Source organism: Tamandua tetradactyla, chromosome 20, assembly GCF_023851605.1.
Source record: "Tamandua tetradactyla isolate mTamTet1 chromosome 20, mTamTet1.pri, whole genome shotgun sequence".
NCBI classification, from domain to species: domain Eukaryota; kingdom Metazoa; phylum Chordata; class Mammalia; order Pilosa; family Myrmecophagidae; genus Tamandua; species Tamandua tetradactyla.
In genome coordinates this window covers 41600835-41625558 of record NC_135346.1, presented here as the reverse complement: position 1 = coordinate 41625558, position 24724 = coordinate 41600835, and the positions used below count along the sequence as shown (strand labels likewise).

At 45.1% G+C, this 24724-nt stretch overlaps 2 protein-coding genes across 3 annotated transcripts; both read left to right on the top strand.

Annotated features, from left to right (window-relative positions):
• The first annotated feature begins 348 nt into the window (after nucleotides 1-348).
• On the top strand, nucleotides 349-24473 carry C1QTNF2 (C1q and TNF related 2). Of its 2 annotated transcripts, XM_077137573.1 has the most exons (4): nucleotides 349-473; nucleotides 11538-11617; nucleotides 20303-20555; nucleotides 23691-24473. In XM_077137573.1, the coding sequence occupies exons 3-4, from the start codon at nucleotides 20312-20314 to the stop codon at nucleotides 24302-24304; spliced, it is 858 nt and encodes a 285-aa protein (XP_076993688.1). In that variant the 5' UTR covers nucleotides 349-473; nucleotides 11538-11617; nucleotides 20303-20311; the 3' UTR covers nucleotides 24305-24473. The 2 variants fall into 2 exon arrangements, with proteins under 2 accessions (XP_076993688.1, XP_076993686.1); XM_077137571.1 differs by lacking the exon at nucleotides 11538-11617.
• Nucleotides 6376-7112, top strand: LOC143664566 (succinate dehydrogenase assembly factor 4, mitochondrial-like). The gene has a single exon (XM_077138085.1). The coding sequence runs from the start codon at nucleotides 6726-6728 to the stop codon at nucleotides 6975-6977; it is 252 nt and encodes an 83-aa protein (XP_076994200.1). The 5' UTR covers nucleotides 6376-6725; the 3' UTR covers nucleotides 6978-7112.
• Nucleotides 24474-24724: the final 251 nt, after the last annotated feature.

The window sequence follows — 24724 nt, the reverse complement described above, 5'->3', positions numbered from 1 at the left end:
TAAAACCGTATACGATTAATAATCGTTCTCAAGTACATGCACACTCAGTACACAGGGAAAGTACTGTGATGCCCACGCCCTCAGATCCACAATGAGATAAATGCTCACGTGTACGCAGACACACGGATGTCTCTTCGGACGCACGCACCCAAACCCTGGCAACCACAAAGATACACTCACTCTCGTGAACAAGTTCTCCTAACGGAGAGATGCACAGACACACCCAAGTTGTCACAAGCGCTGAAAGCTCTTCCAAACCACACTTGTGAAGACAGAGCGCCCGGGGTGGCGCGGTGCGCGAAGGGCCGGACCACGTGACCTGGAGGCAGGCGCTCACGCCCATGACGGGATGGGAAAACTATGCCTGGGGCCGGGCCCAGCTGGGCTGCTGCGGCCGCTGAAGGCTAGGACGCGAAGCGCGGCTGCAAGCTCCTCGCTCTGAACGCCCTTGGACGTGGCCTGCGGCGGCGAGGGTGAGTGGCCAAAACCCAGCACTTCCACCGCCTTCTGGCAGAGGCGGCAAGTGGGGACCCGCAGCGGGCGGAAGCGCGGTGCTGGGGGAACGGCAGTCCCAGCTCCGGAGAAGGGAGGTAGTGCGAGCGCCCCCTCGTTGTGGCCCCCGCAGCCCCTGGATTCCTGGCTTTCGACCTCTGCTTATGAATTATGACATTAATTAACATTTACTGAGTGTTTACTGTGTGCCGGCCCTGTGCTCAGTGGTTTACTTATGAGAGTAATAGCTCTACCATGAATTGAGCCCAGACCCTGCCAGACCTTTACGAGCACTGCTTCATCTTCCAGACAACTGCTTACCCCATCTACAAAAGAGCAGTCAGGCTCAGAGGCCGCAGTGATTTTCCCAGAGTTGCACGGCTACTAACTGGTAGTAAAGGGACTTGAATCCTGGTGGATCTGAATCCAAAACCCAAGCTAATATTCATAGTTAACATTTATTGAGAGCCAAGCACTGTGCCCCAGATCCTTTGAGTGCATTGTCTCATTTTCACGTCACACCATTCTTTAATTCAGTACAGGTGGGCAAACTGAGCTTAAAGAGGTAATAAAATGGTAAGCTGAGATTTGCACCTAATTCTTCACAACCCCTTCACTCTGTCTCCTCTTCTGAACTACTTCTCTCTCAGTCTTATCTTAATCGACTTTGTTCTTTCTCCATCCCCACTGCTACTACCCCATTCCAGGATTTTATATCTCAACTTCTATTGGAGAGTCCCCCTTATTGGGCTCCCAGAACCAGTCTCTCCCTTAACACCACAAGTCCTTCTCAAAACCTCAGCGGAAACCTCAGCTCTTTGACCACACAACTTTCATGCCTGGGTTCCTTCAAAGGTTCTCCTTGCTTAAGAGTGAGGACCCCTCCTTAGACTGGCTGTCTCCCCCAGACACCCTAGGTCCCTGCCACATTGAACAAGCAACAAGAGCAATGCCAATATATTTAGATGTCCACCCAAGACTCATGCTCTATTAAGATTGTTAAAAACCTGTCCTTTTATATCCTCCATTTCTGCTCTCCCAGCCACACCAACCTCCCTCAGTTGTCCTGTTCTCTGGTTATCATGCCCATTACTCCTGCATTCAACTGCCAACTGCTCAGACCCTCCACACTTTTCCACACCTCTCTCTTGCCCCTTATTCTTGTATATCAAACTCACTGCAGAATTTGTTTCTGCCCAAATGGCTGATCTCTCCCCATCTACCAGCAGTGAAGCCCTCCTTGCTTGGCTTCCAATCCTTAAACTTCAGTGTTACCTTCAGTTTTAAACATTATAAAAACAACGCTCATGATAAAAAAAAATTCAGAGAGCAGAGAAAAGTGGAAAATGAAAAATAAAAGCCCAGTTATCCCTTCGCAATTCTGAAAGGGCAACCCCTGTAATGAGATTTTTCTGTCCTTTAAAATATTTTTCCACACTAATCTGCATATCTGTGTATTCATATGTCTATCTTTTTTCTAATGCAAGGAGAATCATACTCTACATTTCATTTGGTAACTTGCTTTTTTCTGTTTTACGGTGTATCGTGGACATCTTTCCATATCCGCATATAGGAATCTACCCTGTTCTTTATTTGGTTTCATAGTATGGATGAATTGCAATTTCTTTCACAAAACTGTGGTCATCTTTGAAACCAGTCTATCAAATCTTCAGCCAAACCCGCATAATATTACTTCTTTCTCTGAAACTCCCTCCGTTCTTCCTTATCTTGGACTACTTCTCTCAATGCTGACCCTAACAGTTGGACTTAGATGACTGAACCTTCTTTCCTATACTCCTCATCTCTTTTACTTCTTACTCCAGAATGTTCACCTTGGGTAGCAGAGTACCTCTCCACAGTCCCAGCTCCCTCCACTCTTCCTCCAGATCAAAGATTATGGACCTTGCTTTGCCCCATGAGATAAACTCTTACATAAGTCACATTTCTGTTAGTCAAGTTCTCTTCTAGCTTTATCTTTTAAAGGAATTCTATGCCAAATCTTTTCCGAAGCAAACCATCTTTCCCTGCATTGATACGCTACCATAAATGGCTTACTTCTAAAACACACATACATCTACACACACCCAGAGCTGTCCTGTTTGTTCAGGCTTTATGTGCATGTTTCCATGCCCGTCCAGTGCGGGGAGTGGGGGGGCTGTAGTGGAGGGACTAAGCCATGGACTCTGAGTCAGTAGGCCTGGGTTCCACCCCAGCTTCGATGGGGGAAAATAATTCTGCTTTTCTGAGTTCTGTTTTCCCTTCTGCCAAGTAGGGATGATAGGATCAGCCTCTTTGAATTGTGGGGAGAATTAAAGCAGATGATGAACATCAAAGCTTTGAAATAAGAACACTCGACATACGTGGAGAATCATTACTCTTTTCCTCTAGACCAGGGATTACAAATCAGATGCCAAGAGAGGGAATGGGAAGCCTGATGTTTGAAAGCAGTGAGAAGCATGGACACTGCAGAGGACAGACCCTGCCCCCAGGGCCAGCCACTTGGCTCCCTGCAAGAATACAGGCCCAGTGTTGCCAGATCCTCCAGGTTTTCAAGAAGAGCTGGACTCTCGATTTTAACATAAAATCTCCCAAGTTTTTCATTGGCAACAATTTCCAATTAAAAAAAAACAAAACCGAAGACACAATGCAATATGCCATTCTGTGTAAGGCCATTGACCGGCCAGTTGGTTACCTCCTGTCCAGATCTTTATTTCCTCAGTTTCAGGGTGGTGTTCCACAGCTGTTTTAATCCTTCTTCAGCCAGAGGTCCTTCCCATTGCAACCTTAGCAGATTGCGGATCATCAAATAACTGAATTAGAATTCTACAACCTTGTTTAAAGTGGGGCGCTCCTATAGAAACGCTGCCCCTTTGCATTCATGGCATGCTATAAGAGAGTGTCCTGAACTGCCTTCATCTCTGTTTATGTCAAAGCTTACAGGCTACCCTTATCACCATCTTCCAGAAGAAGAGAGAGCAGACCCCGTTCTGCTTTTTCATCCGTATGTGTATGGCATGGTTCTCCTGTTATATCTCTCTTTATTCGCTCACATTATTATTACATCAAAATAACACCTACTAATACTGATTTCTTACTATGGGCCGGTGACTGTGTTATCTCAGTTAACACTCACACTCTGTAAGGGAGGTATGGGTAATCAAGTTTACTCAAAGGAGACATTCCTGAAGACCTTACACAATTCAAAACTGGCATCATTCAATACTCATCTGCTGCAGGATGGCAGATATGTCAGTTTACCTGTTAGTCATGTGGCTCTACATAAACAGTTTATAATTTACAGTGCATATTGTCTGCCAAGATGCTTTTTAAAAATATTTTTTTAAGATATCTTCACATACCATGCAGTCTATCCAAAGTATGTAATCAGTGGCTCACAATATTATCACATAGTTGTATATTCATGGCCACTTTTAGAACATTTGTATCACTCCTGAAAGAGAACTAAAAAGAAAAAACAGAAAACTCATACATCTCATATCCCTTATCCCTACCTCTCATCAAGCACTAGTATTTCAATCTACCCAATTTTCTTTTTACCCCATTATCCACCATACCCCCTACTTATTTATTTGTTTACTTTTGTCCTCGTTTTTTTTACTCATCTATCCATACCCTGGATAAAGGACTATCATCCGCAAGGTTTTCATAATCACACAGTCATGTTGTAAAAGCTATATAGGTATACAACTGTCTTCGAGAATCAAAGCTATAGAATACAGTTCAACAGTTTCAGTTATTTCCTTCAAACTACTCCAATGCACCAAACACTAAAAAGGGATATATATATATATTGCATAAGAATAACTTCCAGAATGACCTCTTGATTCTATTTGAAATCTCTCAGCCACTGAAACTTTATTTTGTCTCAAGTCTCTCTTTCCCCTTTTGGTCAAGAAGATTTTCTCAATCCCATGATGCCAGGTCCTGGCTCATCCCCAGGAGTCATGTCCCATGTTTCCAGAGGGATTTACATCCCTGGGAGTCATGTTCCATGTAGAGGGGAGGGCAGTGAATTCACCTGCTGAGTTGATTGAGAGAGAAAGGCCACATCTGAACAACAAAAGTCTCTAGGGGTGACTCTTAAGTATAATTGTAAGTAGGCTTAGCTTCTCCTTTGCAGGAATAAATTTCATAGGCGCGAGACCCAAGATCAGGGGCTGAGCCTATTAAGTTGATTGTGCCCAATGCTTGTGAAAATATCAGAAATTCCTCAGATGGGGAAGTTGAATATTTCCTCCTTTCTCCCTAGGTCCTCAAAGGGACTTTGCAAATATTTTTATTATCTGCCCAAATTACTCTGGAAAATATCAGGGCATCATACTAACTTGTACAAACCAACAAGATCTCACTCTGTATTCAAGATTCCATGTAATTATGATATTCAAATAAACTGACCATACAAGTTAAATTAGATAGTGTGCTACCAAAACTCTAAATTTTGCATCAAATAAACATCTCTTACTTTGGTCTCACACACAGGTTGAATTTTAAAATACAGATTGTATCATCCTTTACCCTGTATTCTGATTTACCTTAGCCCTACCCAGATTAAGTTCATTCATATCTCTAGTTGAAGTCTGATGACTTTTGCAACTTTTTAAACAGTTGCTGTATAGGCTAATGCTGACTTTCATAGCTTCAGAACTCTTAACTCTGAGTCTCAGGGGTCACTCAAATACCCAAAATTCCAGGGAACGACAAGGTTATACTCAAACAGCATCTCAGAATTTAGAAACAACAGTTACAACTCTAGAACAGATGTGACTGCTTTAAGACCTTACAATCTAGGAACTTTACCATAGGCCTTAAACTGACAACCTATGCTCTTGATTTCAATCCTCTGAGTTTGTATATTATAGTTAGTCCATTTGAGTTAGGCATGATAATTATTTGTCTTTTTGTTTCTGACATTTCACTCAACACACTGTCCTCAAAATTCATTCACCTTGTTGGATGCCTCACAACTTCACTCTTTCTTGCAGCTGCTTGTAGTCTAAGCATTCCTTAGTCAATGTATCCTTAGGCCATTGTGAATTACAAACACTGCCACCATAAACACCAGTGTGCAAATGTCCATTCATGTCCCCACTCTCAGTTCCTCCACCTAGTAACAGGGTTGCAGGGTCATGTGGTAACCCCACCCCTAGCTTTCTGTGGAGCCACCACACTGCCCTCCAGAGGGGATGCACCACTCTGCTTCCTTACCAACAGTGAATAGCTACATCTCTTTCTCCACATTCTCTCCAGCAGTTGTATCTCTTGGTTCATTTTTAAACAGTTTTATTCACGTATCATAAATCCAACCTAAGTAAAAAAAATCAGTTATTCCGGGTAGAATCACATAACTCACTTCACCTCCACAATCTATATGAGGACATTTCCTTTTCTTCTGCAAAGAATCCCAAACCCTTCCCCCATATCCCCTGCTTATTGACACCTAGTTTTGGCATATTACCTTTGTTACATTCAACAGAAGCATATACGAGGTTAATGTTAACTATAGACCCCAGTTTGCACTGATTGTACTTTTTCCTGTATACCATCCCATTTTCAACACCTTGCAATCTTGACATTTATTTGTTCTCCCTCATGCAAAAACATTTTTATATTTGTAAATTTAATCACCATCATTGTCCACTGTAGGCATCACTAAATTATATCATCTCAATCTTTATCCTCTGTCTTTCCTTCTGGTGTCATGCTTTGTCTGCCAGGATTCTTGACCAACTTTTAATTTGGAGATTTTTGGTTATCTCAGATTTCACACATAAAGTGAAACAATAAATATTTTATATTTATATATAGCTTGATATAGATTTTATGTTTTGAGTATTCAGATTCAGGTAATCCAAATGAGAACATGGAGTATTACTGTTTTTCCCGTTTCATAGATAAGGAAACTGAGGCCCAGGAAGGTTAAATAACTTGGTCAAACAGCTAGAAAATGACTCTTAACCATCTGTTCTAGTTTGCTAGCTGCTGGAATGCAATATACCAGAAACAGGATGGCTTTCAAAAAGGGGGAAATCAATAGTTTAGTAGCTTAATTTAATAGTTTAATAGCTAGTTTACAGTCCTAAGGCCGAGAAAATGCCCTAGATAAAGCAAGTCTACAAAAGTGCCCAATCTCTGCGAAAGCTGCGGAGTTCGGCACCACAGCCACTTTGGGCCTTGCTGAGCTGCTCAGCTGCATTCGGGCCACAGCGTGGAGAATGGCATGTTTGCCCTTTTCGTGCCATTCTTTGAGGAAAATGAGTTCTTCTCTAGGAGGAAAGTCTGAACCTGCCAAACAATCCCTTAAGAAGCCAAAGTTATCAGAAGGTCGTTTTGATGTACCAGAGGGTTCCCATTTAGAGAAAGAACGACTGGAAGAATTTTCAGGTGATGTTAATTCTGTTACCAAAGTAAAGGGGCCTAGAACCTACTCACTGCGGAGATTGGGAACAAAAAGGATGCTGTATTGACTTTTAAGTCACACTCTTTTTCTGAATATATACATCTGAATTAATTTCTTTTTTATTATTTTATTCCTTTTGTAGTTTAAGGCATCTGATTTCTATGTGTTTAAAAATATAGATGATGGCTTTGGGAGATAACATGCTGCCATAATTAGGAAAGAGAAAATATTCCTACATTGCACATACTACTTTAAATTTAAATTTTTTGAGGTACAGAAGTGGTGATTAGAACTGCAAACTTTTACTTCATCCGTTTTCAGTTTAAGTTAATTACTTGTAAAATGAAAATAAAATAATTTTAAATGATTGCATTTGCCATGTGCTAGATAAAAGTGGCTTTTTAAATATGAGTTAAATAGTACATTACAGTTTGAGAAGCCACAGTAAGTACAGAAAACCTTTGAACAAGGAGCTGGGTTACTTGTTTTGAAACCTGACTCCACTACTTAACTAGCCATATGACCTTAGGTAAGTTACTTACCTTCTGTGTGCATCAGTATACTTATATGTAAGTTGGAAATAAGAATAGTTCTACTTCATAGGACAGTTAGAGCCGATTAAATAAGTAAATATATATAAACCACTTGGGGCAGTGCATACTATATACCTCTCATTAAATGTTAGCTATCCTTAAATCATAAATATATTTCTCTAGGTCTTTAAGACTCTGTGGGAGAAGTTTAAGAAACAGCAATTTGAAATACTTCAGTTGGTATTGTTTTATATGAATGCAATATTTAAAAATCATTAATTGAGAAATAGTGGTTATTTGCTTAGGTGAACTGAAATATATTAGCTTGTAACATAAAATTCAGGTACAGAAGGCACATAAGAGAAAAACAGGGAATGGAATCCACAAGCCTAGCCAGATTTAATGGCTCAAAAGCTCTTGTGTTATGGCCTCTTTTGATAATTGGGTCAAGTCCAGTTTATGGATCTGGAATGAAGGAAGGACAGAAACTGCTGGCCTCCCTTAGGTATCCTTTACTACAGATCCTTGGCATCATGTTGAAGCAGAGATTGAGTATTCAGCCCCAGACTACTCTCGAATTACTTAGGAAGAAAGGGTTTGCAGACCCTATAGAAAACGATGCTCTGACCTGATAACTGAGTTACAGGAATTTGTGATATTATTTGAGTAGACTGTAAGGAGACTATTTAAGAAAATAAATTTTTAAAGAAGTATATTCTACCCAGAAACATAATAACTCGTGTGTGAATAAGGACTATTCATTTAACACTTATATCAGTTGTCACTTAGTGTTTATTCTAGCCGCAGTTACTGTGTATGTTACTAAGTAACAACCATGTTACTTTTAAAATGTCCTGTTCTTTAGTCAGCCTCAATTAGCTCAAATCAGTGAAGGTTTTTATTAGATTAATTCAAAAATATTACTTTAAATTAGTTTGCATTATATTGTCTTGCTTCTGTTTTATGCTAGCATCATTAAATGTGTTAGAGAAAAGATGATTTATATGCCTCAAAAGCAGTATAACCAGAGTTGTATTAAGACAATAGAATATTTAACCTCTTAATAGTAACATATTTCATGACAATTACCAAAACACTTATGGTCTTTATGGCCATCAAACATTAACGAAAAAAACTTGAGGACTCTCAATTTGGTACTACAAAAAATTACGTCGGCTTCATGGACATGTGTTGTTCAGATCTCCTGCAGAAAGAACAGGTGACCGAGAACCCAGCTGCTACCCTTTGGCATCCTTAACTATGTTCTTGCTAAGGCCAAGCTTCCCCAACCAATGACTGAGCATATAGAGACTATTAATGCCAGCCCATTCCTCTGATGGGTGAACATGGCTCAACAACTCCTCATAGGTCTGCCCAAAACTTTTTTAGGACTTTGCGGCAATCCAAGACTTCCTACCCGATTCTCCTTTTCTTTCCTCTCCTTCACAGTTGTCAGATCCTACTTGTTCCTTCCTTTTATCATTCATGGATATCTCCCCCAATAAGTCTCTTTCACATTAAAAAATATGCCCAACCTAAGGCATCCAGGTAAAGATACCTTGTCTCAAGAAGCCCGATGACGTTCAGCATTTCTCTCTCAGCTGGAAATAAAGCTCCCTGGGAGGCATTTTCCTTCTTCATCTCTAAAAGTCGCTGGCTGGTGGACTCTCTGCTCTGTGGTTCTGCGTCCTTCTGTCCTTCTTTGCTCTCTCAGAATCTCCAAAGGTCGCTGACTGGTACATTCTGTACTTCGTGCTCTGTAGCATTCTGAAGCTTTCTCCAAAATGCTTCCTCTTTTAAAGGATTTCAGTAACCAAGACCCACCTGGAATGGGTGAAGACACATCTCTAATCATGTTTAATACCCACACTTTGTTGAGTTACATCTCCCTGGAGATAATCTAATTAAAGTTTCCAACATACATTACTGAATAGGAATTAGAAGAAATGGTGGTCTTTATAAAATGGGATTAAGAGTACAACATGGGTTTTCTAGGGTATATAAATCCTTTCAAACCGGCACACCATCTCTTAACCACCAGCCCAGTCCTGTGCTTTATCCAAGCCAGGTCTGCATCAGGTCTTTGGAGTTACCCTGACTGCTCACAAGGGCCTGACCAGGAGAGACTCCATAGAGACCAACAGACACTTGGACTGGTCCAGAAAAGTTAAGGAAAACTCAATTCTTCTTTTCCCCAACCCCTTCAAAGCACAGAATTTGTTCCTCTTTCTCCACTCTTCATCTTCAAGCATGCTCCCTTTTGTACCATTTCAAAGGAACATGTATCCCCCAAAACTTTCTTCCTTTGCCTCCTGTGTGGTCCTGGAGACCTTTTCATAGAGAAAAAAGAAAGAGCAATGCTTGCTTTCTCTCCTGTCACACAGGTGTTCCAGGTCAGACCCTCAGTATAACCAGATTCTCACCCTGACAGCAAGAACTGCATGTTTTCACCTCCAAATCCCTAGTGCCTCGTCTCAAAGGCGATAATAAGTGACACCAATTATCCAGCATCCAAATGCCAGGTACTTGCACATAGGATATCCCGTCTGGGCTTCCCCAAACTCTGTCACTTGATGAGATAAGCACCATCCCATCGATTCATTGACCTTCACATTGTGGGGCACGAACATGCCAGGTGGCTCAGGGGTACAGAAACTCCCATGTTTCTTCCAGAATGGGCACTTCAGGGCAGGAACAAATCTAGGCTGCCCTCGGCAAAATTCCGTTTTCATGACCACCGTTTTATTTAGCATTCTTGTCAAACCTATTTCCGCATTGAGAACTCAGGGCTCTCTTTTGGCCACAACTGACAGTAACACCACTCAAACCAGCTGTAGTGGAAAAGGGGAATTGATTGGAAGGACACAGGGCCCTCCTCCTGAAATGCCACAGGGCTCACAAAGGGAACCTGAGGATGGTTTTCTGTTAGTACAAGTGTAGTCGGTGACTTTTACAATTTTAAACAAGGTTGTAACTTTTTTATATCATGTTTTACTTTCAATATCCATTATCTCGTTTGATTTTCAGAAGGACAAGGAATACTAAAATAATAATAGAGAGTACGTTTATATTTCTTCCCATATGCCAGGTCTTCTTTTTGTCTTATGCACACACACACACATTAGTTCATTAAAGCCTCATCACATCCTTCTCTGATAGGCACTATTCTTATCATCTCCATTTTGGAAAAGAGGAAGTGAAGGGAGAGAAGATAGATAGCTTGTAAAAGTCCCACCACTAGTTCTTAGGATTTGAACCCAAGCAGCTTTGCTTAAAACTGTGCTATCTACCACAAGTTACCTGTGGCTATTGAGCTTATGGAGTGTGGCTGATCTGAATTAGGAGGTGCTATTCATGTAACATACAAACTGGGTTTGGAAGACTTAGTACTAATACAAGAACATAACATGCCTCTTTAATGACTTTTACATTGATTACCTGCTAAAATATCATTTATATCAATATTTTGGATATTTGGGGTTAAATAATGCATAATAATGGTTTTCAGATTAACTTCACTTGCTTCTTTTTCCTCTTTTTTTTATTGTTGCAACTAGACTATTTTAACGTGTGCCTCACATCATATTCCTGTTGGACAGGGCTGCTGCAGCATGCTGCCCACCACTCTAGCCTGCTACTTTGGTGTGGTTGGCCTTTGGGAGACACTGGACCCACAGACCTGAACAGCAGCAGGTCTCCTCTCCCCCACCCCTTCAGGTCTCCCACATCAACTGCCTTCTTCTCTCTCACTGCAGTCCTTGTTCTCCACGTGGGCAAAAACAGCTGCAGGCTGGTCCTAAGGTTGGTGCCAGAGCCTGGCTCTTGTCCTCACTCTGTACAGGGGAGGCAGCAGCTCACCTGAGGTCACTCTGCCAGATGCAAGGTCCAGAGTTTTGGACTCCACAGCCCTCCACGTTGATTCGTAGGGGGTTGGGGTACATATATCAGAAGATATAATTTCTCAGTTTACTAATGTGACCACCAGGCTGGCTTCCTGTGCATATTCAGGAGTGCTGGCTGAGAAAAACCCCATGAGATCCTGGCCACTGAGATCTTGTTAGGTCACAGTTTGTTCTTGGACCTCTTTTTTCTAGGCCGAGTCAGAAATATTGGGGAAAAAAAAAAAAGAAAGGAAAAAACAGCAGATTGCTTATTTTCTGGAGCCTCCTGACAGGTGCGTACATGAGTTTTAATCCTCTGTATTTGGACTCTAGATGCTGGGAAGATCCCAAATGGGTATCAAACTTGAGAGCCCAGGTAAAGGACCGTTGTGTGATCTCTGTATGAGGAGTGCAGTCAGTCCCTTTTCCCTCCAGGAGGTCTCTCCCAGTTTATTAAAGGAGCTGGAAAAGGCTGCTTCTGTTTGCTTTCTGGGGTGTTTTTCATTACAGAATTCTCGCGTCCATCAAAGCAAATTTTCAGTGAGCTTCATCTACAAGCAAACCCCATCCCAGTCTAGCCACCAGCCTCATCCCTTTTAACTTCAAACACTGGGAGAATTGCCCTTCTGGCTCAGATACAAGCATCGTCCCTCCACCCAAGATTAGGCCTCTGCCTGAAGTGCTCCTAATGGGAAGTCAGAACTGTTTTCCTTTACTGTGTTTTTCTTTCACATCCATTATCTTTCCTGATTCTCTGAACAACTCTGGGACCCATAGGGTGCATGTTATTATCTCCATTTTACAGGTGAGGAAACAGAACCAGGTAAGATGAAATGACTTTCCTCAGTCACGTGGCCTGCAAGTTACCAAACTAAGACTGGGACCCATGTCATCTGAGTCCAGATGTCGCAGTCATCTCACCAAGTGCCCCTCAGTAGCCAAATGCAGGTTTATCATCTGCACAGTTACTGACACCATTGTGATCCTGCTGATATTTTGATTCTCTTGATATTTCATTCAAGGCTGTTCAACAGCTATGCATTGAGCACCTACTATGTGCAGTCACTGTGTGTGGCTCAGCAGATACAGTAGACAGCAATATAAAGGAGGCTCTACTTTCCTGGAGCTTCCATTCCAGAGGGAAGAGACAAACAAGTTAAAAAACAAATAAATAGATCATCACAAATTAACCTGTGCTTTGAAAAAGAAGAAGGGTGATATGGTTGAACAGGCAGGGTGGCTGGGCTACTTGGGATCATGTCATTAGGGCAGCCTCTCTGAGATCTTAGACCTGAGACTTGAAGCCCATCTCAGAGCTTAGGGGAGGGTCAGGATTTGGGAACATTCTAGGCAGAATTGCCTCTAACTGTTGAGCATTCATGGTGTCAAACACTCGCAGAGAAGCTTTAAGTGCATTGTCTTATCATTTCTCACACAAACTCCATGAAGTGGGTATACTATTATGTCCATTGGATAATTGAAGAAACTAAGTGCCTGAGTTGCCCATGACGCTTAACCTGAGTTAAGCACCATCCCTACCTGTCAATGTGTTATAACCTGATAACCAACCGTTCAAAGTTATTTGAACATAATTCCTATCTTCCAGTCTCCAACGGGGGTAGCAGTCTCACTGAAGGCCCAGGCAAGTGTCCTGGAGTTTCTGCTACCAGGCAATATTCAGGGAGAGCCCGAGTCCCCATTTCTGGCCCTTCGCACATCACACGCAGTCTGGGAGGAGCACCCTGGAGACTGAGCCCCAGGGGACCTACTTTGTGGGTCAGGACAGAGGGAGGGGGAAGGAATGCACTTCAGGCAGGGCCACTTCAGCTTCTAGGTTTTTCTTTGAACGTGTGCATTCATGCATCGTTAGCTTCTTAAATGAGCCGTGAGACACATGGACTGGGCAAATTAAAACCAGACTTAAGAACTTGATTCAAGTTTAGCATCTCATGATTCCATTTCCAGGGTTTAACCAACTAACATTTTCCCCCTCGGCAGGAGAACTATAATGAAGTCTTCTCTATTCCATTTGTTACTTTCCACTTCCCGCTCCCAAAAAGGACAGTTTAGAGACTAAGATAGTTTAGTTTAAAAAAGAAGGTGGGGGGTAGGGGCTGGGGGGGCAATGCTTATATTTTTTCTGATCAATTAAATATTTATTGAGCACCCACCATAGACAAGGAATTCTGCAAGAGGAAAGACCCAGTACCTGGACTCCAGAAGGTTCAAAAGGAAAGAATGATTAGTTCTGACTTGAGTTAGAAAATCTGGGAGAAGAACGTATTTGAGTCTAGGTGTGTCAGTGCCCTTGGACTTGAGACCACTGCTTTGTTTTCTCTTTGCTGTGAATTTTCTTGAAGGCAGAGTCTGGGTCTCAAACCCTCACTTGTTAAGCAAATGTTTCTTGAACACGCACTGTGTGTGAGGACCTTTGAAGCCCTAGGGTATAGCAAGTGGCCAGCTGGAGTCCCTGTCCTCACAGGCCTTCCATTTTACTGGGAGAGACCTGGGGAAGGCAGGGCCTGGGGTGGGACAGGAAACAGGGAAGCAGGCAAACGGAAATAAACCCGCCTGAGGTTCTGAGGACCAGGAGAGGAACAAATAAGGAGCGGGGGTAGCACGGTGACCGCCTGCAAGGGGAAGTAAGGGAAGGCCTTGGAAGAAGTGACATTTAATCTGAAACATACTGGAGAGTGCCAGCATGCCAAGAGGGCGGGACGGTGAGGACCCAGCGGGGAGAGGAGCTTGGAGGAGGAGGCCAGGATGGGGAGAGCGCCGGAGGAGCTGGGCTCGGGCGTCCTGGGCCACGTAGACGGTTCCCAGGTTTTCTAGCTGCGGCCGGCAGCCACCGAGGGTCTTAGGAAGAGGCCGTGGCAGATTTGTGTTGACAAATGATCACTGGCCACACTGGCCGCTTTGTGAGGGGCTGGGTGTGAAGCCGGAGACCAGGGAGGAGGCTGCTGCAGAGGCCAAGTCCTGCCTGGTCTTTTGGGTGAACCCCTCCGGGATCGGCCCCATAATCACTCCAAAGGGCTCGAGGCCGGGAGTCCGGCCGCCCTGCTCTGCCCGGGCCTCGGCATCTCAGACGGCAGGAGGTTTACTCAAGGATTCCCAGGGAGGAAAAGTATCACTTTTACATTTCCAAAGCCAAGTGTTTGTGTGTGTGTGTGTGTGTGTGTGTGTGTGTGTGTGTTGTATAAAGTACAAGATATCAAAGGAATTTCTCTATTGCTGTGTGTGGCTTTGGCTTGTATTTTTAGGAGGAGAAATCTAAGAAACGCTGACATCATGGAAAGCATTTGGGTACTAAAACCAGCCAAACAGAGTTCAAAGATAACTTCCGTCACTAGTTGTGGAATATGGACAAATTACTTAACCTCTCTGAGAGCTTCAGTTTCTTGTCCTACGAAACAAGGAGCATGGGTGGATTAAGCGAAGGCTTTGGGGCAGTGTTGTCTCCATCGCTTACTGCTGAATAACATTTCGTGTCTTGGAGGAGTGACTATATATTCGTTTGAAGAAAATGGGACAATAAGTGTCCTGCCTTCGTAGGACTTATAATAAACGTCAGATAAGATAATGTAAAGGGCTTTGGACAATGCCTGCATCATTGGGGGTGTGAAATGAAGTCAGTTTGACTCTGCCTCAGTTTCCCCCCCCCCCCCCCCCCGCAACTGAAGGCTTTGAACTACGTGGTCCCTTAGGGCCCTCCCAGGTTTGTCATTCTAAACTTATTTATAAGGCCCTACAAGAGTTAACCTGTCTGGAGTCCTTGAGGCTTTGGCTCACTTATCAGCAGTATCCCCTTTCCCCTCACCCCCAAAGCCACCATGGTGTGGAGAGTAAACGCGGGTGGGGAGGGCCAGAAGGGGGCCAAACTGTGGAGGGAAGGGACACAGGCTGGGAGCAGAGTTATTTGAGTCTTGTTTTTCCTGAGATACTCCGGAGGCAAGGATACTCTCCTCTCCCTCCCTCTAGGTTTGGAACCAGAGTCTGTTCTCTGTTCTCCAGCCTTTATTTCCAAAACAGCTCCTGGCCCTGGCTCCCCTGGGGCTGCGGAAACCTCCAGGCCCCAGCTCTGAGAAAACCCTTCCTCTCTGCTTGTTCCAGAGCCCCCTCACCCACTCCAGGCACTGGGGCCTCCGCTGAAACAGCTGCCACTGAGAGGGGTCCCCCCTTTATCCAAAGAGGCTGATGAAGGGCAGATGTAGACAGGACATCCAAACCCCCTCCCTCTTTGGAGGCGTGTGTGGCTGGACATCGAGGTCAGAGGAGAGGGGGAGAGCTAAGTGGAAACAGATGGTTCCCCACACTCGCAGCTGTGCCTGCCATCTAGCTGTTCTCTGGATACTCTTTTGCCTCAGAGACTCGCTTCCATTGTTTTCTTCTTCCCTCTCTCTCTAGTTGAAAAACGTTTGCAGGTTGCAGTTTTCCAAACCATTTCCCAAACCTGCTTTGAGAATTTAGTTTCTCTTCAGGGGAGCCCAGGTGTGCTGCAGCAGCTCACAAGTAACACCAGTCAGATCTCAGGACTCTCCTCAGGTAGATGAGGAGAGGGCACGGAGACCCACAGGGCCTATGGAGGGTCTAGGCTGCAGTTTTCCAAATGTACTGTCTTTACTGTCACACTTCTACTGCGTTTGCCACCTCTCCTTCCGACCTCTACTGCTGTTTATGCAATCCATCTTGAGTAAGAGTAATTCGGAGATATAAACAAAGGCAACTCTTTTTGCCTCCTCCTGCCTCTTTATAATTTGGTCAGTAAGGGGAGCTCCCCACTTCCCTGGGAGAATGTCCACCCCACAGTAATCCCCATTTCATTCTTCATTCACTGGAGAGACTTCCTCCTGCTCCCTTAGCCAAGGCCTGGAGCTGGCAGGTTCTTGAGAGTTAGGAGACTGCTCCCTTTCTCTCTTCACCTCCTTCTAGGGTCGGAGGAAGGAGAGGTCAGGGGGCATTAAGAGAGTGCAAATATATTTCTGGACAGAGACCAAACTGTTCTGCATCTCTGAGCCTGGCAGACATTTAAAGCTGCCTGTTTTATGGGGCCTTTTATAAACTTCCTGGGGGTCCCCCATTGTGCCATCTGACAGCAACACCCAGAATGTGGATATTTTGGTTTCCTTGGCTGCCTGAATGAACACCATACAATGGGCTAGCTTAAATAATGGGATTTTTTTTAAATCATAACAATTGACTTTTTTCCCCCTTTTTGTGAAAAATAACATACATACAAAAAAAAGCAATAAATTTCAAAGCACGCGCAACAATTTGTTGTAGAACACATTTCAGAGTTGGTATGAGCGACAATTCTGCAATTTCAGATTTTTACCTCTAGCTGCTCTAAGATACTGGAAACTAAAAGAAATATCAATTTAATGATTCAGCAATCATATTCGCATGTTAAACCCTACCTTCTCTGTATTACTCCACCATCACCTTTGATCTTTCTGTCCCACTCTTTAGGGGTATTTGAGCTATGGCCATTCTAACTTTTTCCTGTTAGAAGGGGCTGTCAGTGTATGAGGAAGAAAGATGGAACTAGCTGATGTTCTTTAGAGGCTGGGCTCTCTAGGTTTCAGGACTTATCTAGTCCAGGGACTCATCTGGAGGGTGTAGGTTTCTGAAAAGTTACCCTAGTGCATGGAACCTTTTAAGGATCTTATATATTGTCCTAGGTGTTCTTTAGGACTAGCTGGAATGGTTTTGGTAGGGGGTTGGCAAGCTATGATAGGTAGCAATGTCTAATTGAAGCTAGTATAAGAGTGACCTCTAGAGTAACCTCTCAAATCTATTTGAACTCTCTAAGCCACTGATTCTTTATTAGTTAAACTTCTTTTCCCCCATTTGGTCAGAATGGAATAGTTGATCCCAGGGTGCTAGGGCTGGACTCATCCCTGGGAGTCATTTCTCATGCCTCCAGGGAGACTTTCACCCAGGGATGTTATATCCTATGTAGAAAAATGGGAATTTTTAAAGCTCATAGTTTTGAGGCTAAGAAAAAGTCCAAATCAAGGTATCTTCAAGGTGATGCTTTCTTCCCAAAGACTGGAGTTCTGGGGCTGGCTGGCAGTGATCCTTGGTCCTTGGCTTCTCTGTCACACGACAATACATATGGCGGCCTCTCCTGGCCTCTCAGTTCTCTTCCAGGTTCACCTGAATTTCAGCTTCTCTCTTGGCTGGAATTTCATTCTGCTTATAAAGGACTCAAGTAATAGGATTAAGACCCATCCTGAATGAAGTGGGCCACACCTTAACTAAAGTAAGCCCATCAAAAAGTCCTCCCTATAATGGGTTCACATCTACAGGAGTGGACTAGAACCATGTTTCTCTGGGGTACATACAGCTCCAAACCACCACAGTGGGCAAAGCCTGTTTTCCTTTAGCTAGCAAGTCCAGAGCTTTCTCTGCCCCCTCCTCCCCACCATACTCCCTCACCCCCAGCTTCTTGTGTACTGGCATCTGGCCAAGCTGGTTATCACTTTTGGGGCCCCTCGGCTTTGACCCAGGCTAACACCTACTGCAGGTTGCCTTGTTCCTTCATCTACCATGGAGGACCGAAGGTCATCAAGCCCCTTTCTGTGTAGCAGCAGTAGCACGTTGTTCCCCGAGGCCCATGCGTCTGACACTTGCCTACTCTCCTCCCCTTCCCAACAACATGGATCACATTTTAAAATCCTTAATCTGATGAGAGTGCCAAGAATCATGGGATGGGCTCTCAAACTCTTCCTTGACAAAGCCTACACTTTGGCTGGATCCCTCCATTTGGCGTGTACCATCCCACGTGTCTGGTTGCCCAGGTGGAAATTTCAATTTTACCGCCCTCTTTCCTCACCCACTAAGTAGTTATTTTGTAACCTCAACAAGGGACAATACCCAAAGCTAACATGTGCCTCTGTCCAAGTGTTTCTTTAAATAGAACCACAGGCTACCCTGCACCCTGGTAGAGGCTCCACCTCAGGGCCCCTGGCTCCCTCTGTGTTCCTGTCTGGCCTGCCCAAGATTCTTTAAGAACAGGTGCACACTACTACAAAGGAGACACCTTTTCATTAAAAAGAAATACTAGAAAGTATTAGAGAGGTGAGCTAAGACTTTTTTCTTAATCTGAATTGAAGGAATTGGAAAGAAAAAAACTCTGCTATAACATGTAATGTTATATCCAGCAGTATCTAGCACTGCCTAAGTCATCCACCTGGCCAGTGGCACCTCTTTGTCCCTTATTTATAGAAACTCTGAAATCCAGAGAAGGTGGGTTGCTCAAAGTTATAGAGGTGGGGAACATCAGCACTCAAACTAGAGACCCCTGAGACCCTGGAGAGGGCAGTGCTATGGTCTCCCCTCTCTCCCTGTAGGAGAAGACTGTGTCCTGTCCTCTTCATATGTTTCTGGGTTAAAGATTTTAGAGGGAGCCCCGAGAGGAGAGGTAGGGTCAGTCTGTTCCTGGGGCAGCAGCCATCAGTAGCGGAGGCCTGGGCAGGTTCCCAGGGCCAGTGGGCAAAGCATGGTCTGAAGGGAGGTAGAGGGCTTAGATGGAAAATTTAGCTCCAGGGGCTGAAGCCTGAGCGATGTCCCTGCCTGGTTGCCAGCACTGCAGTCCCCAGGGAGCCCCTGGAGCTTGAAAGCTCTGATTAGGTAGCTGGAGACTGAGTGGGAACAGTGAGACCAACAAGCCTTCACATCTGGAAAGGGAGGGCAGATTAGAGTCTGAAAGGCTCAGCCTCAGAGCTGGAAGGGGCCTTAGAGACCATCTAGTCTGGTGGTGGGGTCTCCAAGTAGGGTTTCTGGGCCAACAGCAGCAGCCTCACCTGGAAACTTGTGAGAAAAGCAAATTCTCTAGTCCCACCTAGACCTATTGAATTAGAAACTCTAGGAGTGGGGTTTCTGGTTCAGTCTGTGTTGACAAGCCCTCCAGGTAAGTTCAGTACACATTCAAGTTTGGGACTGGACTAGTCTATCCTCTCATTTTTCAGGCGGGGAAACTGAGGCCCAGAGGGGGAAAGGTCAGACCTCAGACCTTGCCTGAGGTCACTTCTGAGCTCATTCTTGCAGCAAGATATCATTCCTGGAATATTCCCCCTTGCCTGGTTCCAATGTTGGGAGGGAGGCTCTGGAGAGTAAAGGATGAGCCAGTTTGTTGAGAGATCCTGAGCAAGTCACTCATTACTGCTCTGGCCCTTGGCTTCTGCCTCTGCACAGAGGAGTGCTGGGAACAGGTAATCTCCGAGAGTGCAGCGCTCTGGTCTCGGTGTGATGGTGCCATTGCTGCCCTCAGCCTTTAAGGACACAGTAGCCTGGGTCTGCACTGCCTGGTTCCCATACCAGCCCTGCCACCTGCTAATTGCACCACTTGGGCAGCTTGTCAACTCCCCTGGGCTTCCTTTCCTCACCTGTGTGTATTCTGTAAGGATTCTGTGAGGCTTAGGTTAACATATGGAAAGCTCATACCTGTCCCACAAAAAGTACTGGGAAGAGAAAATGATTCATCTTCACTAAGTAGCTGAATTCTCACCATCCTCACCCTCCGGTGTGCTACCCCGGGCCCTCACTGACTAGCTGCAAATCATCATCTGCAATTCGAAGTACTTTCCATTTGTGCTGTATATTTACACTTAAATGTAGTTTAATGAACCATCCACTGCTCCTCGCAGTCAGCAGTCACTGGGCGATAAGTCCTTGTGTTTGTCTCAGCTGTTCTAGAGGTCGCTGTCTGATGATGAGCGTGTCACCCCAAGACCATCCAAAGTCTATTCTGGGACCTCTCAAGCTTATAACATGACTCAGTTCATCCAAATATGTCCTCCACGTGGCATGACAGTCTGTCCAGCTGTTTGTTATGAGATGCGGGAAAGGGCAAGAGACAAAAATAGAATTGAGCCTCTCCTGGCTGTCTCCTCTCCTCCTCTGGACCCCTTCCAACTGACCCCCACATTGGCTTGGTGGCCGCACACACCTGCTCACAGCTCTCTTGCCTCCCACAGGTGACCATCATGATCCCCTGGGTGTTCTTGGCCTGTGCTCTCCCCTGTGCTGCTGACCCACTGCTTGGTGCCTTCACCCGCAAGGACTTGCAAAAGGGCGCCCCTCAACTTGTCTGCAGCGTGCCTGGCCCCCAGGGCCCGCCCGGCCCCCCGGGAGCCCCAGGGCCCTCAGGAATGGTGGGCAGAATGGGCTTTCCTGGAAAAGATGGCCAGGACGGCCCAGACGGGGACCGGGGGGACAGCGGAGAGGAAGGTAAGAGGCCCAGTGCCTGCCCCTCCTGTGCCCCCATCTAGACTTAGCATCTGGCACAGAGGAGGTTTATTAAGTTCTTAAAACTAATATTAAGCCCATTTAATTATAAATCAAATTAATGGCTCTTTATAAACAGAGCAGTACGTTCTGAAAGGTATCAAATCCTGTGCTATTGCCCACTGGTTTGGTGGATGCCTTAGAGAAAGTCTCCTGATATATTATTCAGAATTATTTGCAAAGCCCAATCTATAGCTGAGATGGTGCACAGAACTGGCATATAACTGGCAAGTCCAAGAGTTGAGCTTCAAGAATGGCAGGATCAAGGAGCTCAACTATTGTTGTCAGAGCTCTTCTCTCCGTGTGTTGGTTTCATTCTCACAAAGTCTGGAAGTGCTGAAACAGCTCCCAGTGGGCTCAAGCCTAAAAATCCTCATAGTTTGGTCCATCTAGCAAATCTTGGGTGATTGATCCTCCTGGATTACCATGTGCATCCCCGGACCAATCCATTTGGCCAAATAGGTGAGGTTCCATAATTTGCCAGGGCTGACTCATGTGCCCCCACTGCCACCCCGAGTGTATGTGAGTGAGTGGTGAGAGCAATCAGTCACTGTGATTGACAGCCTCATGAGGACCACATGAAGCAGTGAAGGGTGTTTCCCGAAAGGAGGTGATGCCAGGCAGACAGCAAACAGATTGGATGTTCTCTATGGGCCCTTTCAGCTTTGACTTTCCTTTAAATTACATTTTAAGCAATAAGAAGCTTCTAATCACTTCTACTTGTATAGCATTTTAATATTGACTAAAGCACTTTTGAGTACATTACTCATCGGGCTGTCAGTGCCATCCTGTGGAGGGAACATATCCCATGATACAGAGGAGAAAACTGGGAATCAGAGTGATTCAGTTGGGCACAGCATGCCATGGCCTCAAGAACTTGAATTTTGGGAACAAACCTGGATACAAATTCTGACAAATTACCGAACCACTCTCCCATCCTCAGTGTCCTCATCTCTCAAGTAGGGATAATAATAGCACCCACCTCACAAGGTTGTGGTGAAGATGAAATGAACTAGCATGTTGAGCACCAGTCACAGAACAGGCATGCAATAACTGTGAGTCTTTCCATAACTGACCTGCTTAAGTCACAGGACAGGCTAGTAGCAGACCCCAAAGCCAGGGCTTTTCTCAACACACCAAACTTACTCCTAAAAGCATCTCCTTCTAGAAGAATAACTATAAAAATAATGGTAATGGCCTGGATTGGAGAAGGTCTTACAGTGTCCCGGGCATTGGGTGTCATGGTATCAAATCCCCTGACCCTGGAAGTAGGTATGTTCAGGTATGGGCATGTACCCTAGGCAGGGCCAGCTAGAGTTTTCCCTTAGATTGATCTTGGGGGAGAAAGAGTATCTCTGTTGTTGACTTTTCCCCCCTTTGATCAAGAGCCATGAAGGTGTAAGCCTCAGGTGCTATCTGCCATCTCTCACACCATGCGTTGAGTCTCTGCTGAAAATTAAGCCAACACAGCAAGGAAGGCAGTGCTGAGAGAGGAAGAGGATAGGACGTGTATAATCCCTGGGCCACCTTGAGGCCAACCAGAGTACAGCACAACACCCCAATATACCCCACCCCCCACAAATCCATCTCCCAGGAAAGTCTTGAAAAGTAAAGCCAACTTTTCCTGAATTCTCACAAAACGGTAATCAAGAAGGAAGTACATTGCATAGCACATGGTAGAACTTCCTGATAAGTCTCCTTATCTGTTTGTCTCCCCAAAAATCCTCCAACCAACATACTTATTTCCTCCTTCTCCTCTCTCAGTCCCTTCTCCTATCTTTTGTTTATTTTCATTTTTGGGGGGGAACAGCTTTGTGACCTCTTTTAGTTGTATTCGTCTTCCCCCACTCTGTCTGTTTGTTGTTTGTTTATTTATTTATTTCAGGTTAAACAATGAGAATTTATTTGATTGCACTTTTGAGCCTAAAAGAAAGACCAAGTCAAGGCATCTTCAAGGGGATACTTTCTCCCCGAAGACTGGTGTTCTGGGGTTTTTATTTATTTTTAATTATACAAGTACTACACCAATACATTCTCATTTTAATGTAGTCAAACAAAACAAATGAAGCGAAAGTCCTCCTTAGTTACTGCCCCATTCATCCTCCCCTCGTCTTCCAGGGTAGCCACTATTAGTTGGTCAGATGTGTATCCTTCCTGGGCTTTGCATTAAATAATGCCAGACATTGGCAGTCATTTAATGTTAAGTAATGGTCCTGGAAAATAGATGTTCAATGAAGAAATGCTAGCTGCTAATCTATTTCTCAATTGGCCAAAAAAACCACATTGTATTGAGAGAAATTTTTTAAAACTGTGTATTGAAAACCACAAAGCGTTCTGTGGGAAACTGTTATTGGGGGACAGTCCTGCAAGATATGCCGACCAGCATTCAGGGAACGCTCATTGAGGACCAGGCACTCTTCTCTGCCCTCAAAAGGATTTAGAAATATTTAGCTCTGTGGTTTCCTAAAGAGTTCTGCACCTGCTTTTTCCTCATCATAGTACATTTGGAGATAGTTCCATGTAGTACAAATAGATCTACCTCATTTTTTTTAACAGCTGCTTTAAATCCCATAGCATAGATGGACCATAATTTTTTAGTTGTTCTCCTGTGGATGGGCATTTAGTTATTCAAGTTTTTGCTTTTACCAGCTACACTGCAATCAATGCTTATACACATGGGCAGAGATTTCACTGAGGATAGGGTTTTGAAGTCAAAAGGCTCCTTCCAAATCTCTTCTCCACCCATTACCAGCACAACCCAATGAAGGATGGCAAACAAACCAGACTCTTCCTTAGAAGGTGGGAAAATAAAGGCCATGATTTGTCTAAGCTATTGTTTTTGCCCTGGTCCACAGTGATTCCGGGTGGTAAGTATCTCCATTCCCACTTTCCAGCCAAGACTGAAACAAGTGCCCTAGGCTACACCATCCAGATTTGAACCCATCTATGTCACCCCAAAGCTTGCTTGTTCTTTCCATTATCCAAGGGCTCATGCTCCAAGGATGGAAAGTCAAGGTCCGCAGCCTCAGTCAAGGCCTCTGAGGTCCCCTCCGTAACACCAGCTACTCTGTCTTCCAGGTGCACCTGGCCGGACAGGTAACCGGGGAAAGCCGGGACCAAAGGGCAAAGCTGGGGCCATCGGGCGGGCCGGCCCTCGTGGCCCCAAGGGGGTCAGTGGTGCCCCAGGGAAGCATGGCACACCCGGCAAGAAGGGGCCCAAGGGCAAGAAGGGGGAGCCAGGCCTCCCGGGCCCCTGCAGCTGCGGCAGTAGCCACGCCAAATCGGCCTTCTCGGTGGCAGTGACCAAGAGCTACCCGCGGGAGCGGCTGCCCATCAAGTTCGACAAGATCCTGATGAACGAGGGTGGTCACTACAATGCCTCCAGCGGCAAGTTCGTGTGCGGCGTGCCGGGGATCTACTACTTCACCTACGACATCACGCTGGCCAACAAGCACCTGGCCATCGGCCTGGTGCACAACGGCCAGTACCGCATCCGGACCTTCGACGCCAACACGGGTAACCACGACGTGGCCTCAGGCTCCACCATCCTGGCCCTCAAGCAGGGGGACGAGGTCTGGCTGCAGATCTTCTACTCGGAGCAGAATGGACTCTTCTATGACCCTTACTGGACCGACAGCCTCTTCACGGGCTTCCTCATCTATGCCGACCAGGATGACCCCAACGAGGTGTAGGCAGGGATGGTTTGGGCCCCCGGGGAGGGAACAAGCCTCTGGACTTGTGGTTACAGAGCAAGACCCCTAAACTGGCTGCTGAGGGGTGAGGCAGGGATGGGGAGCTCAGGCCAACCTCCTCTGCCTCTTTCCCCTTCCAACATTAAATGCAAGTTTTTTAATTCTTCCATTCACCTATCCATTCGTTATTTATTTTTAGCACCTACTGTGAGACAGGGCACTGCGCTGTGCTCTGGGAGATACGGCCGTGAACAAGCCAGAGGGACCCTGCCCTCCTGGGACATCCTCGGGGAGGAGGCAACTTACAAGGAAACAAACAAATCCTATAATCACAAATTGTGAGGAGTGCCAGGATGGAAATTCTCCTAATACCATGGCTGAAAGTGGTAGGAATCACAGGCAATAGGGGAGAGGCTAACT